Here is a 20,208-nt window from a genome sequence, read left to right as displayed (position 1 = left end):
GTTTACGCAACACTTTTATTACTGGACAGAGGATCAAATCAACAACAAACTAACACAAACAAACAAACAACTGATAACAACGGACTGAAGCACATGTCTTAAATCGTAGGCTACTCTCAGCATCTGTTTTACACGTACAGCAGAACAGAAGCACTCGTGTCACATTCAGCATGGGGAACATTAGGCTTGTGCATTGGCCAGTAATGTCAATATGTGTGCTTATGGTCTTAACAGGGTTCTATCAGCACCTTGTCTGGGTTCTAGGCATCTCTCAGATGGCTCTTTTCCTTGGGTACTTTGCCAGTCTTGTTCTGGCCCTGCCTCCAGCATTGCAGTCGAGCAAGAAATACATTACAGATTGTGCTGACTTTATGCACACATTTTTCATTTTATGTATGTTATTTAGAAACAATGTGTTTCTAACAAATGATTACTTGTAAAAGTATGCCACATTGTTTCATTGTATGGTTACAAATAACATAAAATAATGAATATTGCACAACAAGGTACCTAAAATAGTTTCCAATTTTGTCAACCTAAGCTGATTCTGTTATACAATATATTCGTAAGTATGATTGCAACTGCATTATTATATGGTTTGATTAGCTCCTAAAATCATGGCTTCAATACTAGAGGAGAGCTTTTTTTTCTTGCAGCCTTCTATTGACCTGCCTCATTCAGACAATTCAGATAAGCAGCAAATCAGTCCTGTTTTGATTAGCTTAATGAAGTGTGCTTGAATTTAAATATTGGACTGGCCTAAATGGCTATGGCTGTTGTTAGTGTAACAGTGTTGTTAACAATGATTATTCTTCAAACCAAGCCAAAATCTGAATAAGAAGCTAAGAGCTACTGGATAGAACCAAATGACAAGTTGGATAAAATGCTGTCCCTCCCCTCCTCCCTTTCTCTCTCTTTCTCATTGAGTATTACACAAATCATATCACACAATGTCATGATCATATATGTCTTTCTATTCTCAGTAATTCATCACGGGCACCACTGTGACATATGAAAACACCTCAAAATAAAAAACAAGACATGTCTGTCTCAACAGATAAATAAACATGGACAAACATGTACATCCATTAATGGACAGACCTATCTCAACATCATCAAATACTTCTGCAGAAATAAATAAATAAATGAATGAATAATAAGTTAATAAATAAACACGCAGTCGTCATATACTTCTGATAACACTAGTAGTCACGGCATGTGACTCAGAAACACTTAATTATCTTTGCTATGTCTGAAGGTCTCGTGGCTGACCGAGAGGAGCAGTCTGTGAGGTGCCTGGAGACTTAAGAGTCCTCACAGCGCTTACTGCTGTTCTGGCTCATTGTCAACAGTTTCTCCACGCACTCCACAGTCTCACCTCCATCAGCTATGCTTGTCATGCTGCTGTTACAGAAATGTGAACCTGACCTTTTTCCATGACAGCCAAAACACTCCTAGGTTTCAAAATCATGCCCAGTTCTCTAGAAAATGCAGTCCATACGTGTTTTGTGCTTTAAAGTGATTGAGGTGTCCTGTTCTATACCTGTTCTAAGAGTGGTCTGTACTCGATCTACATCTTATGACAGAAACAGACCAATCCGTCTGCCCTGTAGAAGTTGAATGTTTGACACCCGTTTGAAGTTGAGTGGAACTCAAGACATCGGCTCTGGTAGTCTGATGGGACCAAGACATTGGCGTCTGCAGTGCTGTGAGTTGAGGTTTCTCTGCAGTAGCTGTCTGATGCTTGTAGGGAGGCCTCGAGGCATAATTCTGGGTTCTCTGAAAAGTTGTCAGAAGATATTCGCTCTCAGGCAATTTCTACTCTTTCAACAAAAAAACCCTCCCTGCTCCCTGCTTTGAAAGGGTCAATCCTCCAGAATATTGTAAAAAGTATGCTCAATACAGTCCTGTCAGTGTTGGAGCTTAATAAGTGAAATGGAACTAGGGTACTTTTCTACGTTTTTCTAAAACTCCCACCCCGTGACCAGAGGAACTTGAAAAAGTGGTTATCATGTCGGAACTCCACTTGTGCCTAGAAGAAAGTTCAAAATCATGACAAGCAAGAAAGAAAAAAGTCCCAGTCACATGAATGGAACACTGGACAAGAGGAACTCTCAGACACCAATGTTCTCCTCTCTCTTGTTCCTATCTGTTTCTATTCAGGTCTCTTCCTGTTCTCCCTGTAGTCCTGAGGCTCTGTTCTATAGGCCGTACTTCTGCAGCAGCTCCGACTGCCACTGTCTCTTGCGCTCGGGGAACGTGGGTGGGATCTTGATGTTGTTGAAGTCCCTGATGCACTGCTTCATCTCCTCCTCGGCATTCGGTCTCTCGGTGGCCCTCCTGCGGCCCAGGCCGCCCCCACCCCGGCCCTCCCTCAGCCCCGCTCCCCCGACGCCGCTGCTCATCGACTGGAAGAGCTCGCTGTTGCGCCGCTTGTCCTGCAGGTCCTCCTTGGGCAGCTCCATCCACTGCACGGACGAGCCCTTCTTGGGCGGGCGGCCGAGCGTCAGCGTGCTGGGCGGCCGCGAGACGGAGTGCAGGGCACCGCAGGGGGCAGCGGGCGAGCAACCCACGCTCAGCACCTGGGCCAGGGCCAGCGGGGCATCCTGGGGCGACGTGGCCTCCGAGTGCGTCTCCGAGCTGGAGGTGGAGAGCTCGTTGAGCGAGGCACCGCTCTCGCTGCCCTTGTCGGGCATCTTGTCCGACTTGGGCTCTTCGCCGCTGTCCTGCTTCGGCGACGAGACTGTCTTCATGGAGGGCCCTGTGCAGGAACACACAATTACAACAAACACACATACAACATCTAACGTTAAACTGAAATGGGGTTAGAAAATTGCACCAAATCACTTTCAATTTAGATAATTATTTGTGTGGGAGTGAGCTGTTATGAAACAATTACTGGATGTGTGCATTAAAGCCCTCCTCAGTGGTGTGCAGGGGTATGTTCATTCATGCTGCTTCGCGGGTTTATGAAGCTAATGAGCTGGCTAATCCAGCAGCGGCACATTTTTCTAAAAACAGCTGGCTTCCATTTCCGCTGGATGAAAATTATGAGCTTTGTGTAGAGCTGACTGAGCTTTTCCCATTTGAACAAACTACTTTGGTCTTAAAAGGGGAAAGGTTCATGCTTCCCACAGAGATTGGAGAAGTTGATAATGAAGTTCTACAACAGAATCATTAGCATACAAAATGTCTGCTTTCTCATTTAACTCCTGTATTAAAGGTAACACACACATGGATATCACATTAAACACTGAAATAGCACACATACACAGCACATACTATAATGACAGAGTATGTTCGGTCTCTTGCCTCCACCCAGTGGAACTGTTCTGGGAGAGGGAGACGTGAGTGAAGCCTGTGGGCCTGTTAATGGGATGTAATTACAGTGTCCTCTAATTGGTGATTAAATGTCAATATCTAGATCTCACAGATCCAGGAGGTCCATTAGCTTCCCTCTGTGCCTCGAGAGACCATGGCAGCACACCAAAAGGCCTCTAAAACCAGAACGTAAATCAGCTGAAGATTCATACAGACTCAAGTCAGCATTCCCATTTAACAGGAAGTACAATATGCTGTGTTACGACATGTTAGTAACCCTAAATAATGTTACACAATCTAGCCTAATCAAAACCATGATACCAGCCAAGTACTTATAACAGATGTACAATTCAATTATTAGTTTAGCCAGTTAATGGGACCTTAACACGATTATGTGAGGTTATCTATTGGAATAGTGCATTGTGTAAATCAGTCAGTGCATTGAGCGAGTATCAACTAGCTTATGAGCAGACAAAACGCACATGCATTAACTTAAATTATATGTGGGGAATTGTCTGTTGAATAAATAAATACATCAAAATGTAGTTTAGCTCAACCAAAGAGAAGATACACACACATATATATGTTTATTTATTTATTTATTTTAAATAAATGCACTGTCTCCTGTGATTCGAGTAATGGCTGTAATCATTGCATCGTACCTCTCCTAAATAGATGGAGGACTAGATAATTATGGCAATTTCTAAAAACAAAGATGTGATCTGTCACCTTTTCCATTGTTTGTCCAACAAAGCAAAATAATGTAGGAGCGATTAACCAGACCTCCAGAGGACTTCAAGAGGAGTCACAAAGACCTGAGGTCACCATCCCAGAGGTGCAGCATGATGGCGATACAACCCAACCCCTGCTGCTGCCATATGTCCTGGGTGATATTCCGCACCCTGTGGGGCTGATTACTGGTGCTATAAAGGGAGTTTGGGACCCGGGTCATTTTGGAATGCTCCTCCAGCATGAAGTGGCCTCATTATCATCAGTAGACACATGGCCAGTTTCCCATTAGGAGAGGCAGAGCTATCTCAATCCCTTTACAGACACTGGCAAACATATGACTGCCAAGTCTCAACACAAAACAATGTTTTGGACCGTTAAGTAATTTGAAATGTATATGTAACTGTAATGACTGAATCAGCTATTTATGATTGATTGTGTAGAAAGTGAGACTACTCAAATAATGTTGAGCCAATATGCATGCCTAATTCCCTTATGACCCATAAATCATAATGGATGTGTTGCAAGTGGCCTTAACAATGCTAGATCCCAATAGGCAATATCCATATGTCCATTTATGTTTGTGTATAACTGAATGGCAGTTCAATTACGATTAAAATGAAGGTCTTCATGTATAGTCTCATATTACATGTGACAGAACCCCTTCCCTTTGACTGTTCCGATGAGTAGTGCCCCCAGGCACAGTTCAAAACAAAATCACTGCAAATTTCATTTGAACTGTACAAAAACACTTTCATTTAACTTGCAAAGCCATCAAACCATGAAGTCAGAGTCCCAAAAGAATATGTGAGCTTGTGGGTAAAAAAAAAAAAATACAGGTCAGAGATGAATAAGCAGCAGTCAAGATCTCATCTCTGCCTCCTTAATTCAAAGTTTGAGGACAAAAAAAAGTAGATCTCAAAAGCCTGCTCCTCCTTCCTCTTTACAGTTCAGACACCTGGAGGTCGTAGAAATAAATCAAGGTTCAGTCCTGTGCAAAGATAAAGCCTCAATTACATCAAAGACATAAATCTACCCCTACATGTGTCCTCGCTGGGAGAGGGGAAAAAAGACACCGTTTGAAAAGGTTACTCACCGCAATGCATCAAAATAAAAGTCAAACTGAACTGACTTCAAAGGACATATGTAAGGAGGAGGGCTACTCTCTGCCTCGTGGCGGGCGATACTTGCTCAGATGTAATTGCTCGTTATTGTGCTTTCCACTCACCCATGTAATTGACAGCTTAATCTCTGGTTCTTGGTTATGTCACTCTGAGCTTTACTCAGTGGTCCAGAGGCTCCACTCCAATGTCATCTGGACCATACAGATCAACTAAGGTCTTCAGAAAGTGATGCATGCCCCTCTAACTAATGTTACTTTCCAATGAATGCTTTGGACAGCAATACAGATGCAGCAAGAAAACGGCCTTTGATCAAAAGGCTTCAAAGTACCTCAGCACAGAGTTTATTTGAATAATTCGTAAAATAGCATTTTACTGTATTTCTTGAAGAGTATATTTGAGACTTCCCGCTCATAGCGCACACTGGTTGGCACACACTGTACCCCAAGGGATTGATGGTGCGGCTGAGTCTCAGAACGGGCCAGGTTTCACTGAGAGTGAGGTCTGCCCTGCTGGCAAGAGAGAGCACGTCGTGCCAACCCTTCAGACTTCACCTCTGGCAGCTCTGCCCCACCAGGCCCCTTATGCCATCACAGGCTACATACTGATTTCACAGGCTAAGCAGATTCTGACCTTTGTTGAGGGAAAATGGATTATAGGGGGGGAAAGGCAACCACGATGCCAATCTATAATTGAAATGCAAAAGGCGTGGCGTGTGTGCTAGCCAGGAGGAGAAACAGAAACGGTAAAATAGAAGAGAGAAAGCTAGAGGGGAGAAAACGTTAAGAAGTGAAAAGCTTTCCGCTGGCACTGTAATCCCACCGGGTAAAACACTAGCTTGAGTCTGTTCAGAGGGCAGCGCCAAGGCCACATGGCAGGGTACATAGCATTCAGGAAATAACCTGTCTCAAATTCCTTTGAGCTCATCCAGGAACAAGGCCGAGTTGTGGTCCCGTGGCATCCTATAGCAATGTGCTATTTTTCAAAGCTAATATTTTTCTGTATTTGTTTAAAGTGTCAAGGTAACGTGTAGGGTTTTACGTAATGGAAGCCCCGTCTGTGAGGTGTCTGGACTGTACAGGCTCCATAAATATCCTGTTTCCACTCTGAATGACAAAAATAGGAGCTTGTGAAAAATGCTGGAGTATTGACTAAACTATTAAACTATAAACACCATGGATCCACAGAGGGTAAAAAAAACAGCACTGGTGCACACTTTGCATTGCCAATCGCAGGCTGTTTGTTGCAGTTTTTTCAATGCAGTGTGTGTGTGTATAGTGTGTGTGTGTGTATGAGTGAAAGTAACTGTGAGAGCATGCACATGTGCTGTGGGTTAAGAACACTATCGGTTTTGTTATGGAATGATGGAAATGAACTACTTGCCAAGTATTAATTTCAACACACAGCTCTGCCTGCGGGGGAGCATAAGGAAGTGTGTCACCGTGCGGCGTCACCGAAGAAGAAGAACATGGTATTCTACAAATAGCGCTACACACATTTTCCACCAATCTGCATTTCATTCAGGCCTCGGGAAATCAACATTTCACCCGCTTCAAAGACATGCAAATTAATGATTCCACTTGTGGGGAAAAACCTTAACTTGTGGTTAGTGTGTTATTTAAAAATGAATTATCTGGCTGAGAGGAGCTGGGCTATCGAGAACCTGTGCCGTATCGCGACAGATGGCCACAGAAGCCGCCATATCTCAGGGGGCAAAGTGATGTCCTAGAAACAATGTGAGCGGGAGCTGTGTAAACATATTGTGCTCACTCATGCTTTCTGGGTAATCTTGCTCATAGAAATTCCCATCTGTGTCTAAACTCACAGTCCAACAGAATACAGACTCTCGCCTCTCTTCTTCCCTTCAGGTCCTCCTTTTGCTTGTTAAAATCGCAGACAAAAGCAGCATTTAGGCTATTGCAGAGAACACACTGATTGAATTCTCAAATCAGCTTTAACTGCCGAACTGTACGATTTAATTAGCAGTTGTATTGCTTTCTTACTTATTAAAGACGCAGCATTTTTATCGACTTCCACAGGGAGCGTGCCCCCCATGCCGCCTTTGTAAATGAAGTATTCATAGGAGCTGCAGCGTTGTTTATTATCTGTCTGACTGACTGAGAAATTTGCAGGGAGATTTGAGGCGAACAATGCACAACACAAGCAGTGGAGAGCTGGGATTATTTGTTTTGCATGGGCTACCTGTCTTTGAGCCGAGGCCGTCGTAAACGCTTATCTAAATTAAGAAAAGCCTTCTTTAATTGACAAAGCGCGCAGCACACAAAGACCGTAGGCCCCGTAGGCTTGGTATCTGCAGCAGCAGCGGCGTATCATCTTATTCGACGCTTGGCAAAACCCATCAGTCACCGCTGCAATGCTGATGTGTGCCGCCATCGCACAGAAGTTTCCGGAGAGAGTGCGTAGAGAGGCGAGTAAAACTTCCAGGGTGGCAGGGGATCCATCATCCTGACAGCGGTCACGTGACTGGGAGGTAATCCATCTCCGAGACCCGGCTCCCATAAGCAAAGTTTCAGCGGTTCCATATTGAAAAGGTGATAGCTGAGTTGCTGCATCTGTCACTACATGAAATACCTTTCCTCTATCCATGTCCCCATCTCTGTTGTCAACGGTGACATGATCCAGCCGCTCAGTTAACCACGAGATGGAAAGCAGAGCAGACGGCGGTTTCGTCAGGATGGCAGCACAGCCTGACGTCTCTTCTCTGGACGACAGCTGCGGCTATCCTGACCAGACTAATTCCACTTCCTCAAACAGAATCATGCAAGAAGATCCATCTCATGGTTCTGGCTCTAATCAAGACAAGGAGAATAGTCCTTTAAAACTTCAAGAGCACCTTCCCTGTACCTGGAGTCACCTTCATGACCTGAGTTTTCGGTATTTCTTCCCTTTTTGTCTAATCAAGACTTGCTTCCTCTGTCAGTATTAATAGTGAACACTTTCATCCAAAATACATTCTCTTAGTCTTCTCTTAATATTCTCTTATCTTGACATGCCCCGGTCTTTACCATGCCCTGGTCTTTAGCATGTCCTGGTCTTTAGCATGCCCCGGTCTTTAGCATCCCCTGGTCTTTAGCATCCCCTGGTCTTTAGCATGCCCCGGTCTTTAGCATGTCCTGGTCTTTAGCATCCCCTGGTCTTTAGCATGCCCTGGTCTTTAGCATGTCCTGATCTTATGCTGTGTGTCACAGCTCTCTGTACTAGTTGTATCATCTCAGCTGTGCATGTATGCATGTGATTGTTGCATTCCTATGTCTAGGTCCAATAGGTCCTGGAGAAACATTATTTCAACTGTACTGTATACTGATGAGCTGACAACTCTCACGTTTCTTGTTTCCTCCTGTGGTTCTCTCAGGCCTCAGTCATCACGTGTTCTTCGTTTTTCATTATATTCTCCTCCAGATCTTCCCAAACCCAAGGCAAAATAAACAAAGGCAGCTGAAATGCTATTTAGTGTGATTCCTTCTCCAACACAGCAGCTAGATATTTACTACCAAATGTGAATAGATATCATTATCATTAGTGGATAACCTTGTTACTCACATCCAGGGGCGGACTGGGACCAAAAATCGGTCGGGCACACCTAATTAAATACAAAATCTTTGCATTACCCTTAAATATGCATATATTTTCAACTGTCATGGAGCACTGGAAGTGATAGGCCTCATTGGCTATCACTCTGACTGATCAATGGTAGCCATGGAGTACATGATCTTCATATTCAAGTAGCCTAGGCTATACAAGCAATTATTAAAGAAGAGTTTCTGCTTGAATTCAAAGAATCATTTCAAATTATTCAATAGGCTACATTTAAACTATACAATGCTCAACTGACAGCAGCACCAAACAGTTACTGAATTTGCCTATGTGTAAAGAGCAGATTGTAGTAGACATTAATCACTGTAGGACAACTGAAACAAAACAAAAAATAGGGCTGTTGCTGGAAATATTTTATTCCTGTAGGCTATACTACATTGCTGATACATTTTGGAACATTATAGCTACATTAACTAATTATCTTTAATGTCTTCCTTTTAATGTCTTAATGCCTATAGGTTACTGTATATTAGTTGGCTTGTGCATGAATATGACGATGTTTTGTAGTTTACATTTCCGTCAGTCTACAGTCTTTTAGCCCAGTGTTTCCCAAAGTCTGGGTCGCGACCCACGGGTGGGTCACAGGAGATTTTATTTGGGTCGCCAGCACAATTTATGTTGTGTTATAGGACTAACTGATACCATTTGTCATTTAATACCAGGAAAGCTAACAGTTTTCTATTAGGATGTAGATTGTTAACTACCACAGTCACGGTTTTGTCATAAAAGCTCATGAAACTTGCGCATGAATCTGGGGGACGAACGCATCGCAGAGGGGGTGCCAGCATGGATATCTACCTCTCAAAATGAAACCGTTCTATGGGGCGCCTGTCATGTACCTCGCAGTTGCAAACTGCAAGGGACATGAATCCGCCTATTTGCACGAACATTAATAGATACCAGTTCCTCAACTTTACCGATTAAAATCTAGTGACCGTGCTGTCAACTAAAGCAGACATCCATAGACCGGACATAAGGCCATTCAATTTGCATACAGTTTCGATTGCAGATGCAATCTTTAAAGTTAATAGCAACCTCTTCACATTCTTATTTCTGATTTAAAATGCACAACAGTGCATTATATTAGTCTACAATTTAAATGGGCATTTAAACACTATTCCTCTCGTTTTCTACCTCGTTAACTCCAAAGTAAAGGCGCATTCTTCCGGATATTGCGCAAACGCTTGTTCTTATATAACGACTATACAATATAATATAATACAACAATACAATATAACGACTTGAGTTATTTGCTGTTTACATTGGAATTGACGTCCACCGTGTTATTGACCCATTTGTCTGCAACGCAACGTAGCCTACAACATTCTTTTTTAGAAATACAGGAACAGCTTACTATGCTGACGAATGAGGACTGCGCAACATGCGAGAATTTCCCCTACTCTCGGATGCGCATTAAAACGTATCTTTTCAGTAGTCATTTCCAACTTTTCACGCTGATGGTGCTCAAAATGCAACACAACCGTGTTCAAAGCAGGGACCCTAATAGCAATGTATGGTTGGGGGAGGCATAGAAAAGTTGGAGAACCTGTGGCCTAAAACAATATTGGTGGTTGCAGGGTAATGGGTCGCGATGGTCTGTCATTTTTAAAAAGTGGGTCTCCAGAAAAAAAGTTTGGGAAACACTGTTTTAGCCCATCTTTACCATGATAATTGGTGCAAGATAATTAACCCTTCCAAGATAGAACCCTTTCGACGCTCTACTTTGAGAGACCAACCACTCATGCCATCGTTGTTGAATTTTGGGCGTCTGACGGAAACTGATCAATCTGACCAACAATTAACATCGATTTGACACTTTTGCTGTCCAGGGTTGCAAATCATTCATTTAGAACATTTAAGTTACGCTGTTTGTTATTATAATCACAGCACGGCCTTACGTTATCATAACCACATCATTAGCCTACATTATCGCAATTAATAAGTCATCATAATCATCATCATCATCAGCATGACATGTCACACATACCCTGCTCCACCACTGAGTTCTTATCATGTAGCCGCAAGACTCCACCACCTGCACTGTCCCTCTGTATGCTTGCTTACATCCTCGTTCAAACTCAACGAACTTCAACATGTTGATGACATATGCTAGCCTACTTGCAATATTGTATTTTTGAAGCTTCTACATTGGTGTTACTTTTGCACTATTGTCACGACCGGCATCCGCCGCAATTTCGTGTAGGCAACTTCGATTCTGATGGCTCACAAAATCCTGGCTCTGGGCCAAAATGCGAGTGGTGGGCCTGACGTGAGCTGTTATTGGATCAGTCGACATATGGAAATGTAACCAGTGTGGGCCGCTGATTGTCCTTCATTTGGGCCTATCGTTGGCCAAAATGATTAATTATATATATAGCCGATTCTATCGGCCCAAAAGGTGCGTCGGCCCACCGGGAAAATGCCCGGTATGCCAGATGGCCAGTTCGTCCATGCTCACATCATTAATTTTGGGCATATTCTCCACAAAAATGTTAATGTTTAGTCATTTAGTCTGACTGATGTTAAACTAATGTAATCTCTCTCTCTCTCTCCCTCCCTCTCTCTCTCCCTCTCTCTTTCTGACTGGGTAGCACAGAAAAGACCAAATATTATTTTGCAATGTTAACACATGGTATATGGTACAACTTTATACACAATGCTTTTGTTGGCTAGTATGCATTAGGAAAACAATTGTAGTATCACCAAGGTGAATGTATCACCTGTGAAGATATAATAATGGCACTGTGCTCAGGTTCACTGACAACACAAGACAAATATCGTCCTGAAACTTGTGTTGTGGCACTGTCAGGATTGCTGTGGATAGACAGGTCAGGCCCTGCATCAGTATAACGTGCACCTAGTAAAGGGCAGCACAAACTGACATTGTGAAGAGAAGAGGTAATGAGTTAATGACAGCCAGTCAACCTCTCCTCCTATGATTCAGATACTTTGAACTGTGATGGCTCTACACTGTCATCTGTCAAGGTACAAAACAACCTTTTTTTGACAGTTTGGTTAAATATTTCATGCCATGTGCCATGCAGTCATGACTAACGATGTTTATTTTCAAAATGAAGGATTGCTGTAAAGCTCTGTCGGCGATTTGGGAGTGTGACTTTCAACTCGTAGCAAATGTCTACTAAACATTGAATGCCCAGCTGTGTCTAATTGTGTCCATATACAGCATCTCAGGGTGCCCAAACTATAAAATATCAGTTATAGAGACAAAGACAAAAGAAAATAATATAATATTCAGACAAATAGGATAAATGACTGGCTAAGGATGTAATCGAAATATATGCAAGTTAGAAGATTTCTAGTTTTATGTCGGGCTTTTCTTGACTGTTGACGTGTGCAATACACGTCAAAACCTAATCACTAAGACACTGACCACTTAACTGCCCTCAGTAGTGGCAGATAGGGCACATGGTGGCTATCACCTCCATTAGTTGGTACAGTGCTTTGGCTTTGACTCTTTTAGCAGCCAAACACTATTTAAGCACAACCCTTGAACCACAACATTCAAAAGGTCATAATCATTTCAGACCAGCTTATAGAAGATCATTCCCAACTGCTGGCTGTGCTTTAAAGGGGGGATCAACAGTAGTCTGTGCTCTTTCTGGGTGGTGAGGTGTGAAATAACACAGGGATTGGGACCCAGACAGCAGCTCACAGCAGGGCAGATTCAGGCCACATCTGGGCCACGTACAGCTCAGAGCCGGCAGCCATCTTGGCTGACAGTAACTGCTCTCTCTTGGGGACGGCGGGGCTGGAGATGACAGTGGGATTTGGGCAGACCTGGCAATCAGACTTGTGATCAGAGGAGGCTTGTGGTGATGCTTTACTATCAGGGCAGCGCAAAGAGGATTAGCCGTGTGCTGGTGCTTCAGCCGCAAGCTAGGCCTGGCAACGGGGAGACGGCAGTGACGCCAGACCGGACCTACGGGCCGCTGGCTGGGTGGTATCTATGACAGACAGGTGCATTAACACAGAGGTTCAGGGTCTTTTTATTTATTATGTATCATTGTTGGATTTGCTTATTTATTTATTTATTTATTTATGGTGACCACATACATAGGGCTCACTGGCTGACCCCGGGAAATTGGCTTGATCGGTATAATCCTTTTTGGGTAAGCCCCTGGCCCCGTTGCACAATTCGTTTCCATGTTATGCAATTCACTGATGTAAAATGAGAATGAGATAACATGCCATTGGACATACACATTGGACATGTAAGCCAGTATACTGTACGTAATGCATTTCACACATTCTGAAACATTGCATATATATGAATCGTTATGTTACATGACTGGCTGCAGCAAGCGTGTATAGCTCCCGTGCGATGGAATAAAGGGATCCTTTTTTCATGAAGTAACTTTGACGGAGATAGCAAAGCAATACCAGGCGGCTCAGGAGAGACTTAGTGGCATAAAATGTATTTCCCTCGGACTAATTCTCCCTTGGTGAGGAGATATGGGCTCTGGGACGCGGAGATAAAAGAATGATGATGTATGTGTCTAGTCCTATAGGAGTAAGTCTCACCAGGTAAAGCCTCGGATTATGCCTATCTGGACCAAGCGAAGGCACTTGGTTATCTTTTGGGGTAGTTTAAGGACCCGTGTCCAGGATATTGAAGTTCACACAACATTTGTCTTGCTTCCTGAGAATGAGCCAAACATGAGATATAGAGGTTTTACCACTTCTCTCTCAAGTAATTTTTTTCCAATATCACTTTTGTGTTATGACATTGGTGAATTCATAGTATGTACGTGTGTATGGTTTAGAATTTAAAACATTGTTCTTTAGTGTGAAGGCTGAATGAATGATGCTTACCTTAGTCTAAACCTGAACGACATTTAACAGAATTATAAGATGTCATTCTACAGAAAGAATCCAATAAACGTATTTGAGTGTATCTAAAATGTGAATGCACATTTGCATGCAGCTAAAAGAAATGTTGAACACTTCAGAACAAATCCCTGCCAGCACCACGGCTCAATGACTGACAGCTGGCACTTCACCAAGTTAAATGCCCATAAAGACCAAGCTCCTCCGTCCTTGGTGGCACTTCATTCGCTAAGCAACCTTTACAAAGCCCATTCCCACCTCCTTTATGAAGCAGGCAGATTTACACCGCTGCAGCGACGTCTCTTTCCTCTCAAACAGAGACAAATTGACATCATTATCCTGCGATGCTCGTTTGCAGGATGGGATAAAGGTTTCGGCTCTTCATAAATATCAATATAACACGCTGTATACGCGCGTCAGCACATAAATAATGCAGAGACTCCAGGCTGGGCAGGTTGGCACTGGCGGATGATCCTGTGGATTGAGTGTGCATGGCAGCATCAGGGGGACTGGCATCGCAGCGCGCACCAGGGTGCCAGCCACGCCACGCCGGGGCATTTGTCATCGCCGTCCGCCCCCCGATGTCAGTGGTGGCACCTTTGCTCGGTCAGGCTGTGCAGTATTGGCCGCATATTCATGGACCCCTGGCACCGCGCCTGGACTTTCATAACGTTGACTGGAGACGATGGCAAGGCACACCACGCACACACAAACACATACACACATGCACACTCACACACACACACACAAACACATGCACACTGACACACACACACACACACACATGCACACTCACACGCATGCACACTCACACACACACACATGCACACTCACACACACGCACACACACACACACACACACACACACGCACGCACACACAGTGAACACACAGGAGGATCTCCACCTCATCTTTTCCTGTCTGCAAGGAGGGATTCTGGCAGCTCACACATGAGATCCACCAGAGAGGAGAAGAGAAGACATTGTGAGGCCTAGGCTCATACCAGATAAGCTCAAGATGGCCTCAGATTTATTAGACTCTGGGCACAATAAGCAAACTGACATCTGTGTTGCTTCAACATGATAATTACTGTAGAGTCAATACTCCATTGAGTCAATACTGAGAGAGAAAACAAATGTTGGCTGATGAGTGATCAAAGCTGGGTTTTAATTGACCGGTGATTTATTTGACCTAGGAGGGTTGTGTGTGTGAGTGCATGTGTGTGTGTGTGTGAGTGAGTGCATGTGCATTTGTGTGTGAGTGCATGTGCGTTTGTGTGTGTGTGTGTGTGTGTGTGCGTGCGTGTGCAAGTGTGTGAGGGAGTGTGAAAAGCACAGCAAACCCCATCCATTTAGCACAGTGGATATGGATGCTTGTGGATATGGATGCTTGTCGCTTCCAAATCAATCCCTTTAAATATTCATAGTGACGGGACGGAAGTCTATTGACAGTCCATCTGCTAAGCCTTTATCACCTGTCTCGCTCAGTTTTCTGCTGGGCAGTCTTTTTAGCACCAGTGGATGACCTGAGTGTCACGTGCGATGACTTCGAGGGTGCGCCTGTCACCAGGGCATGAAATCCACAGCCAGCGTCAGCCTCATTCTCCTCCCTGCTTTCTCTCTCTCTTCCTCTTATCGTCCAATTACAGCTTCACCATCACAACAACCATTGGTTACATTCGAATCCCAAATTAAAATGAATTCTTGGTGTAGAGGAGGGGGAAAAACAGTACTTAGCCAGCTTCCAGTGGACAGATTAGCTGGAATGATTCATTTCCTTTTTCATTTGCTGGTGCTGACCACCACCACCTGTGCCTGGTGACTTGATGAAGCTCTATCAGTGGCAGCAGTTCAGTAGGAATGGAGTGTTTTCCTCTTGGTGTGATGGATGACAGGACTCTGTTTATCAGACCTGTGTAGCTCTTGCGTCTCTGACAGCTCACTAATCTCTCATTTGACGGTTTCTTCGCACACAGACAGCATTTGCAAACATTTATGCCTCAGAAACAAGACCAAAACAAAAACAAAAAGAGCAAAAAACAAAGACATAATGATAGGGCTCAGTAACGCTCTATACAGAACATCTGAAATTACCTTGTGGAAAGAGACACGCTCGCACACTCAATCTGTCCTGCAGCCAAGATGTCACATAATATGAGCATCCACCCAAGAAAGACAGACATTGTCAATGTCATTAGAAACTCTGGAGGAAAACAACATTTCAATGTGTCCTCAAGGATCTTCAAGAATACTGAAGAATCCTTCAAGATAGGGGCTACACGGGGCACTGTATCAAAAGGATCTTCAAGAATCCTTCAAGGTAGGGGCTCCACAAGGCACTGTAACAGAACATCTACCAAACCTCTCAAATTAAACAACACCAGCATTTTATAATATCTCTAATCTGTGTGCATGTAAGAACAGAGCATAAGCTGTTATTTATACATGTTACTACTCAATACTTTATAGTGTAGTTGCAATGTAACAAAAGCTCTGTAATGCGAAGCCTGAATAAGCTTAACACAGTTGTGTACTGTGTAAAGTAAAGTGCTGGACAGCAGAGTGACCCCTAGTGACCTGTGATTTCCCATAACGAGCTGACCAACGGGAGACAAATGGAGTTGATTCACACATGCTGACACACACACGTACACACAGACACACACACACACTCACACACACATAGGTGTCAAATGGAGCTGAGAAAATCAGTGTGCTCTCCAGCAAGACCCTCCTCCTGATGGGCTTACACACACTCACACACACACGTGCATGCATGCACACACACACACCCTCTCTCTCTCTTTCTCTCTCTCACACACTCACATACATACATACAATCTCTCACTCACTCTCTCTCTGTCACACTCTCTCTCTCTCACAGACACACACACACCTTAACACACCTACCTCAACTCACATACACACGAAAAGATACCCACACCCTCACACATCCTTCTATATGCACACATATATACACACCCTCCACTCACATGTACACACACACACACACACTCAGATGTGATGGCCAATCTGACAGGAGATTAGATAACAAGGCAGTAGGCTCCCGGGGAGGAAGCCACACGTCATGCTAAAGCTGCCCGACAACCTCTGTCAACACGCCTCGACCTACCCCATCCCTACCCCTCTCCCACACACACACACACACAAACACACACACACACACACACACACACACACACACACAAACACACATACACTCACTCACACACTCACACACACTCACGCACACACACATACAATCACACACTCACGCATACACACACACCCTGACCGTCCACCCCTGTCAGTGCTCCTCCTCCTTGCCTGTCTGTCAGGGTCTTCCCTTCCCGAGGACACACTCCCTGCAATCTGAGCTGACAGGCAGCGTTGGGAGCTGTGTGTGTGTGTGTGTGTGTGTGTGTGTGTGTGTGTGTGTGTGTGTGTGTGCGTGTGTGTGTGCATGTGGATGGGTTTGTGTGTGTGTGTGTGTGTGTGTGTGTGTGTGTGTGCGCGTGGGGGGGGGCATTTCTTCATGTTCATGTCATGTGCATGGGGACTGTGCTGCATGAATAGATGTGCATATGCACATCTGATAATACACATGTGAGGTGGGGGTGGTGTCGTCTAGGGGTTGATGTGTGTATGTGTGTGTGTGTGTGTGTGTGTGTGTGTGTGTGTGTGTGTGTGTGTGTACTTATGTTGGGGTGGATATATGATTGTAAATTTGCCATATGTGTGTATGTATGTGTGTGTGTGTGTGTGTGTGTATGTGTGAGTATGTATGTGTGTGTGTGTGTGTGTGTGTGCCTGTTTGTGTGTAATATACTGTATGTTGAACTGTAAGCACTGGGAGTAGGAACAAGCATTAAAGTCAGACCCAGTGTCCACAGTTAGCAATTTATACGGAGAACAGTGCTCTATCTTCATTAACGGTCCCTTAACCTCTGCCTCCGTGCCCACACACACACACATGGGTACCCTCACTCTCTGCCTCCGTGCCCACACACACACACATGGGCACCCTCACTCTCTGCCTCCGTGCCCACCACACACATGGGCACCCTCACTCTCTGCCTCCGTGCCCACACACACACACATGGGCACCCTCACTCTCTGCCTCTGTGCCCACACACACACACATGGGCACCCTCACTCTCTGCCTCCGTGCCCACACACACACACATGGGCACCCTCACTCTCTGGCTCCTTTCTCTTCCCTATCTCCCTCCCCCTCCCCTCCTGTCAATCATATAGGGCTTTTTTTTCTGTGGGTCCATCTCGCTCCATCCTCTACTGTTGCCTACTGTGATCTGCCCTTATCAGTGCCAAGCCACCACAAAGCCCCCAGCAGGGTAGAGAACACCGGATTAGGGACGGGGCAGATAAATGAAATATATTGAAAAGGTTCATTGTGAGGCTGTGTGTGTGAGTGGAGTGAGTGTGAACCCAAATTTTCACTACTGTCTGCCAGACATGACTCACAAAGAAAAAAACCTCAAAAAGGCTGATTTTCACAGCTTTGCCCCCCTTCCTCTCTCCCTCCCTCTCTCACACTGTCACTTTCTTCTCTCTCTTTCTCTTCATCCCTCCCTTTTTCTCTCCCACATTATCTCTCTCTCTACTACCATTTATCTGCCAGTCTCTTTCTCTCTCTCTCTACCACTGCCTCTCTACCTGTCTCTTCCCTCTTTCTCTCATCTCAAGCCTAATATCTCTCTCTATTCCTCTCTCTCTCTCTTCCACTGTCTCTCTACCTGTCTCTTCTCTCCTTCTCTCATCTCTCTCTCTCTCTTTTGTCTTCTCTTGCTATTCTCAGTGCAATGTCAAGGTCCTGTTCACACCTCTCCACGGGCTCCTATTCACATGCACACTAACTCCTCACCCTCATCCGAGCGTCTCTTTTCAGAACTGCCAGAGTACGAGCGCGGGTGTCTTTATCAGAGCCTTCCTCGCTCGCTCGCTGGAGTTGAAATGTACACACGTGTCAATCAAACATCAGTGCCAATCTTCACAAAGAGGACACACACTCACCACGTCCTTACCTTGACCACAGCTACTGTGTAAAAGTATATCCTGAAAAGGTGGAGGGGGGTTGGGAGATATAGGCTGATGGTGCAGCCTATGAGGAACTTACTGAAGAAGATGTATTCAGTGTAGCTGCTCCAGATCTTATCGTCCCTGTACTGGTTGATAAAGGCGGCCGTTCCGGTGGAGTTGCACGCCACCATCTGGAATCCCGACTCGGAGAGTCGGTCGAAGGCCTGCTCCAGGTAGGTGAACTTCAGGTAGAAGCGTGATGTGTACTTCTCGGGCGGCCGGTCGGGGTCCCGGCTCTCATTAAGTGTGTCGCCGAACACCTCCTTGGCCAGGGCGATGCGCCCGCACACCATGATGCGCGCCACGCGCCGGAACTTGGCGTCGGCCTGGTTGTCCCGCACCATGGTGTACGAGCCCCGGTAACCGATGGTGATGAAGCCGGACCTCTTGTCCGGGGTGGAGCTGGTGGCCGCCAAGTTGGTCATGGCGGAGGCCGTGTTGGTGGAGGACAGGGCGTTGCGTCCAGGCTGCTCGCTGCTCTGCGAGCTCTCCTCGATGTCGCTCTGGCAGCCCTCGTCGTTCATGGAGCCCTGCTTGGAGACGCGGGGCCCGAGCAGACGCAGGAGGTCGGCCAGCTGGAAGTGTTCCGCCTCGCGCTGGAGCCGGTCGCGCTCGGGGAAGTGCTCGGGCAGCACCAGCTGCCGGTCGCGCAGGAAGTCCAGCACGTAGCGGAAGAGGAAGCCGTCGCGGTCGATGAAGACGCGGCCGCGGGAGTCGCGGGGGAGCTCGCGTGGCGCGCAGCGCGTGAACATGGCGTGAAGCGTGGTGTCCGGCACGCTCACCAGCGTGGAGCGCTTGGTCACGTACACCTGGCCACCCACGTTCAGCTCCACCACCTCCGGGAACGGGCACGGGCCGGACACCTCACTGATGGGCAGGATGGTCTCCTTCATGGCCATGGTCCTCGCCGACGGACAGGAGTGGAGAGAAATCAAAAGAAGACAGGTCAGGCCAACCTCACAAAAAAAGAGAAACCTCAAAAAGAAGCTCAAAGAAGATCCATAGGTCAGGTGACAGGTGAGTTTTTGTTGGAGGGAAAAAAAGCCAAGAGGAAAGATCAGGAAAGGTCACTCAGCCGCTGAAAGTCAGAGAGCGTACTGAAGTTTGGGGGAAAGGGAGAGAGGACTACATCTCTGCTGGCGCTGAAGGGAGTGGGAGAGGGAGAAAGAGATGGGGAGAGAAAGAGAGAGAGAGAGAGAGAGGGCTGACAAGCTCCCTTGGCCGCCGTCACTCCAGTAATGAAGAGCGCAGCGGAGTGAGAGGCAGAGAGAGAGGGGAGAAAAAAACGTGTGCAGAGCAACTCCTCTAATCATTTGTCCAGGCAGCAGGGGAAGCCACGATGACATCATGTAGGGAGTGAGAGGGGAGGAGCTGACAGGGCTGAAGGGATCTGCCTTTTAAAGCTACAGAGGAGCACAGAAATCCACACACACACCCTAGCCACACTCCAGTGGAGGTCCATGGAAGTCCATGTAT

General features: G+C 45.6%; 1 protein-coding gene across 1 annotated transcript; it reads right to left on the bottom strand.

The window, feature by feature from the left end:
• Positions 1-2,201: 2,201 nt before the first annotated feature.
• kctd8 (potassium channel tetramerization domain containing 8) lies at positions 2,202-19,631 on the bottom strand. Its single transcript, XM_076287534.1, has 2 exons — positions 18,770-19,631; positions 2,202-2,761 (listed from the first exon to the last, which is right to left on the bottom strand). Exons 1-2 carry the CDS (start codon positions 19,629-19,631, stop codon positions 2,202-2,204), a joined length of 1,422 nt encoding a protein of 473 aa, XP_076143649.1.
• Positions 19,632-20,208: the final 577 nt, after the last annotated feature.

This window comes from Alosa pseudoharengus, unplaced genomic scaffold (genome assembly GCF_046254945.1).
Source record: "Alosa pseudoharengus isolate Yale_2024_CS ecotype anadromous, Long Island Sound unplaced genomic scaffold, YU_APseudo_1.1 YU_APseudo_1.1_scf_16, whole genome shotgun sequence".
In the NCBI taxonomy this organism is placed as follows: Eukaryota; Metazoa; Chordata; class Actinopteri; order Clupeiformes; family Clupeidae; genus Alosa; species Alosa pseudoharengus.
The sequence above is the reverse complement of the archived record's forward strand: the minus strand, read 5'-3'. Positions and strand labels throughout refer to the sequence as shown.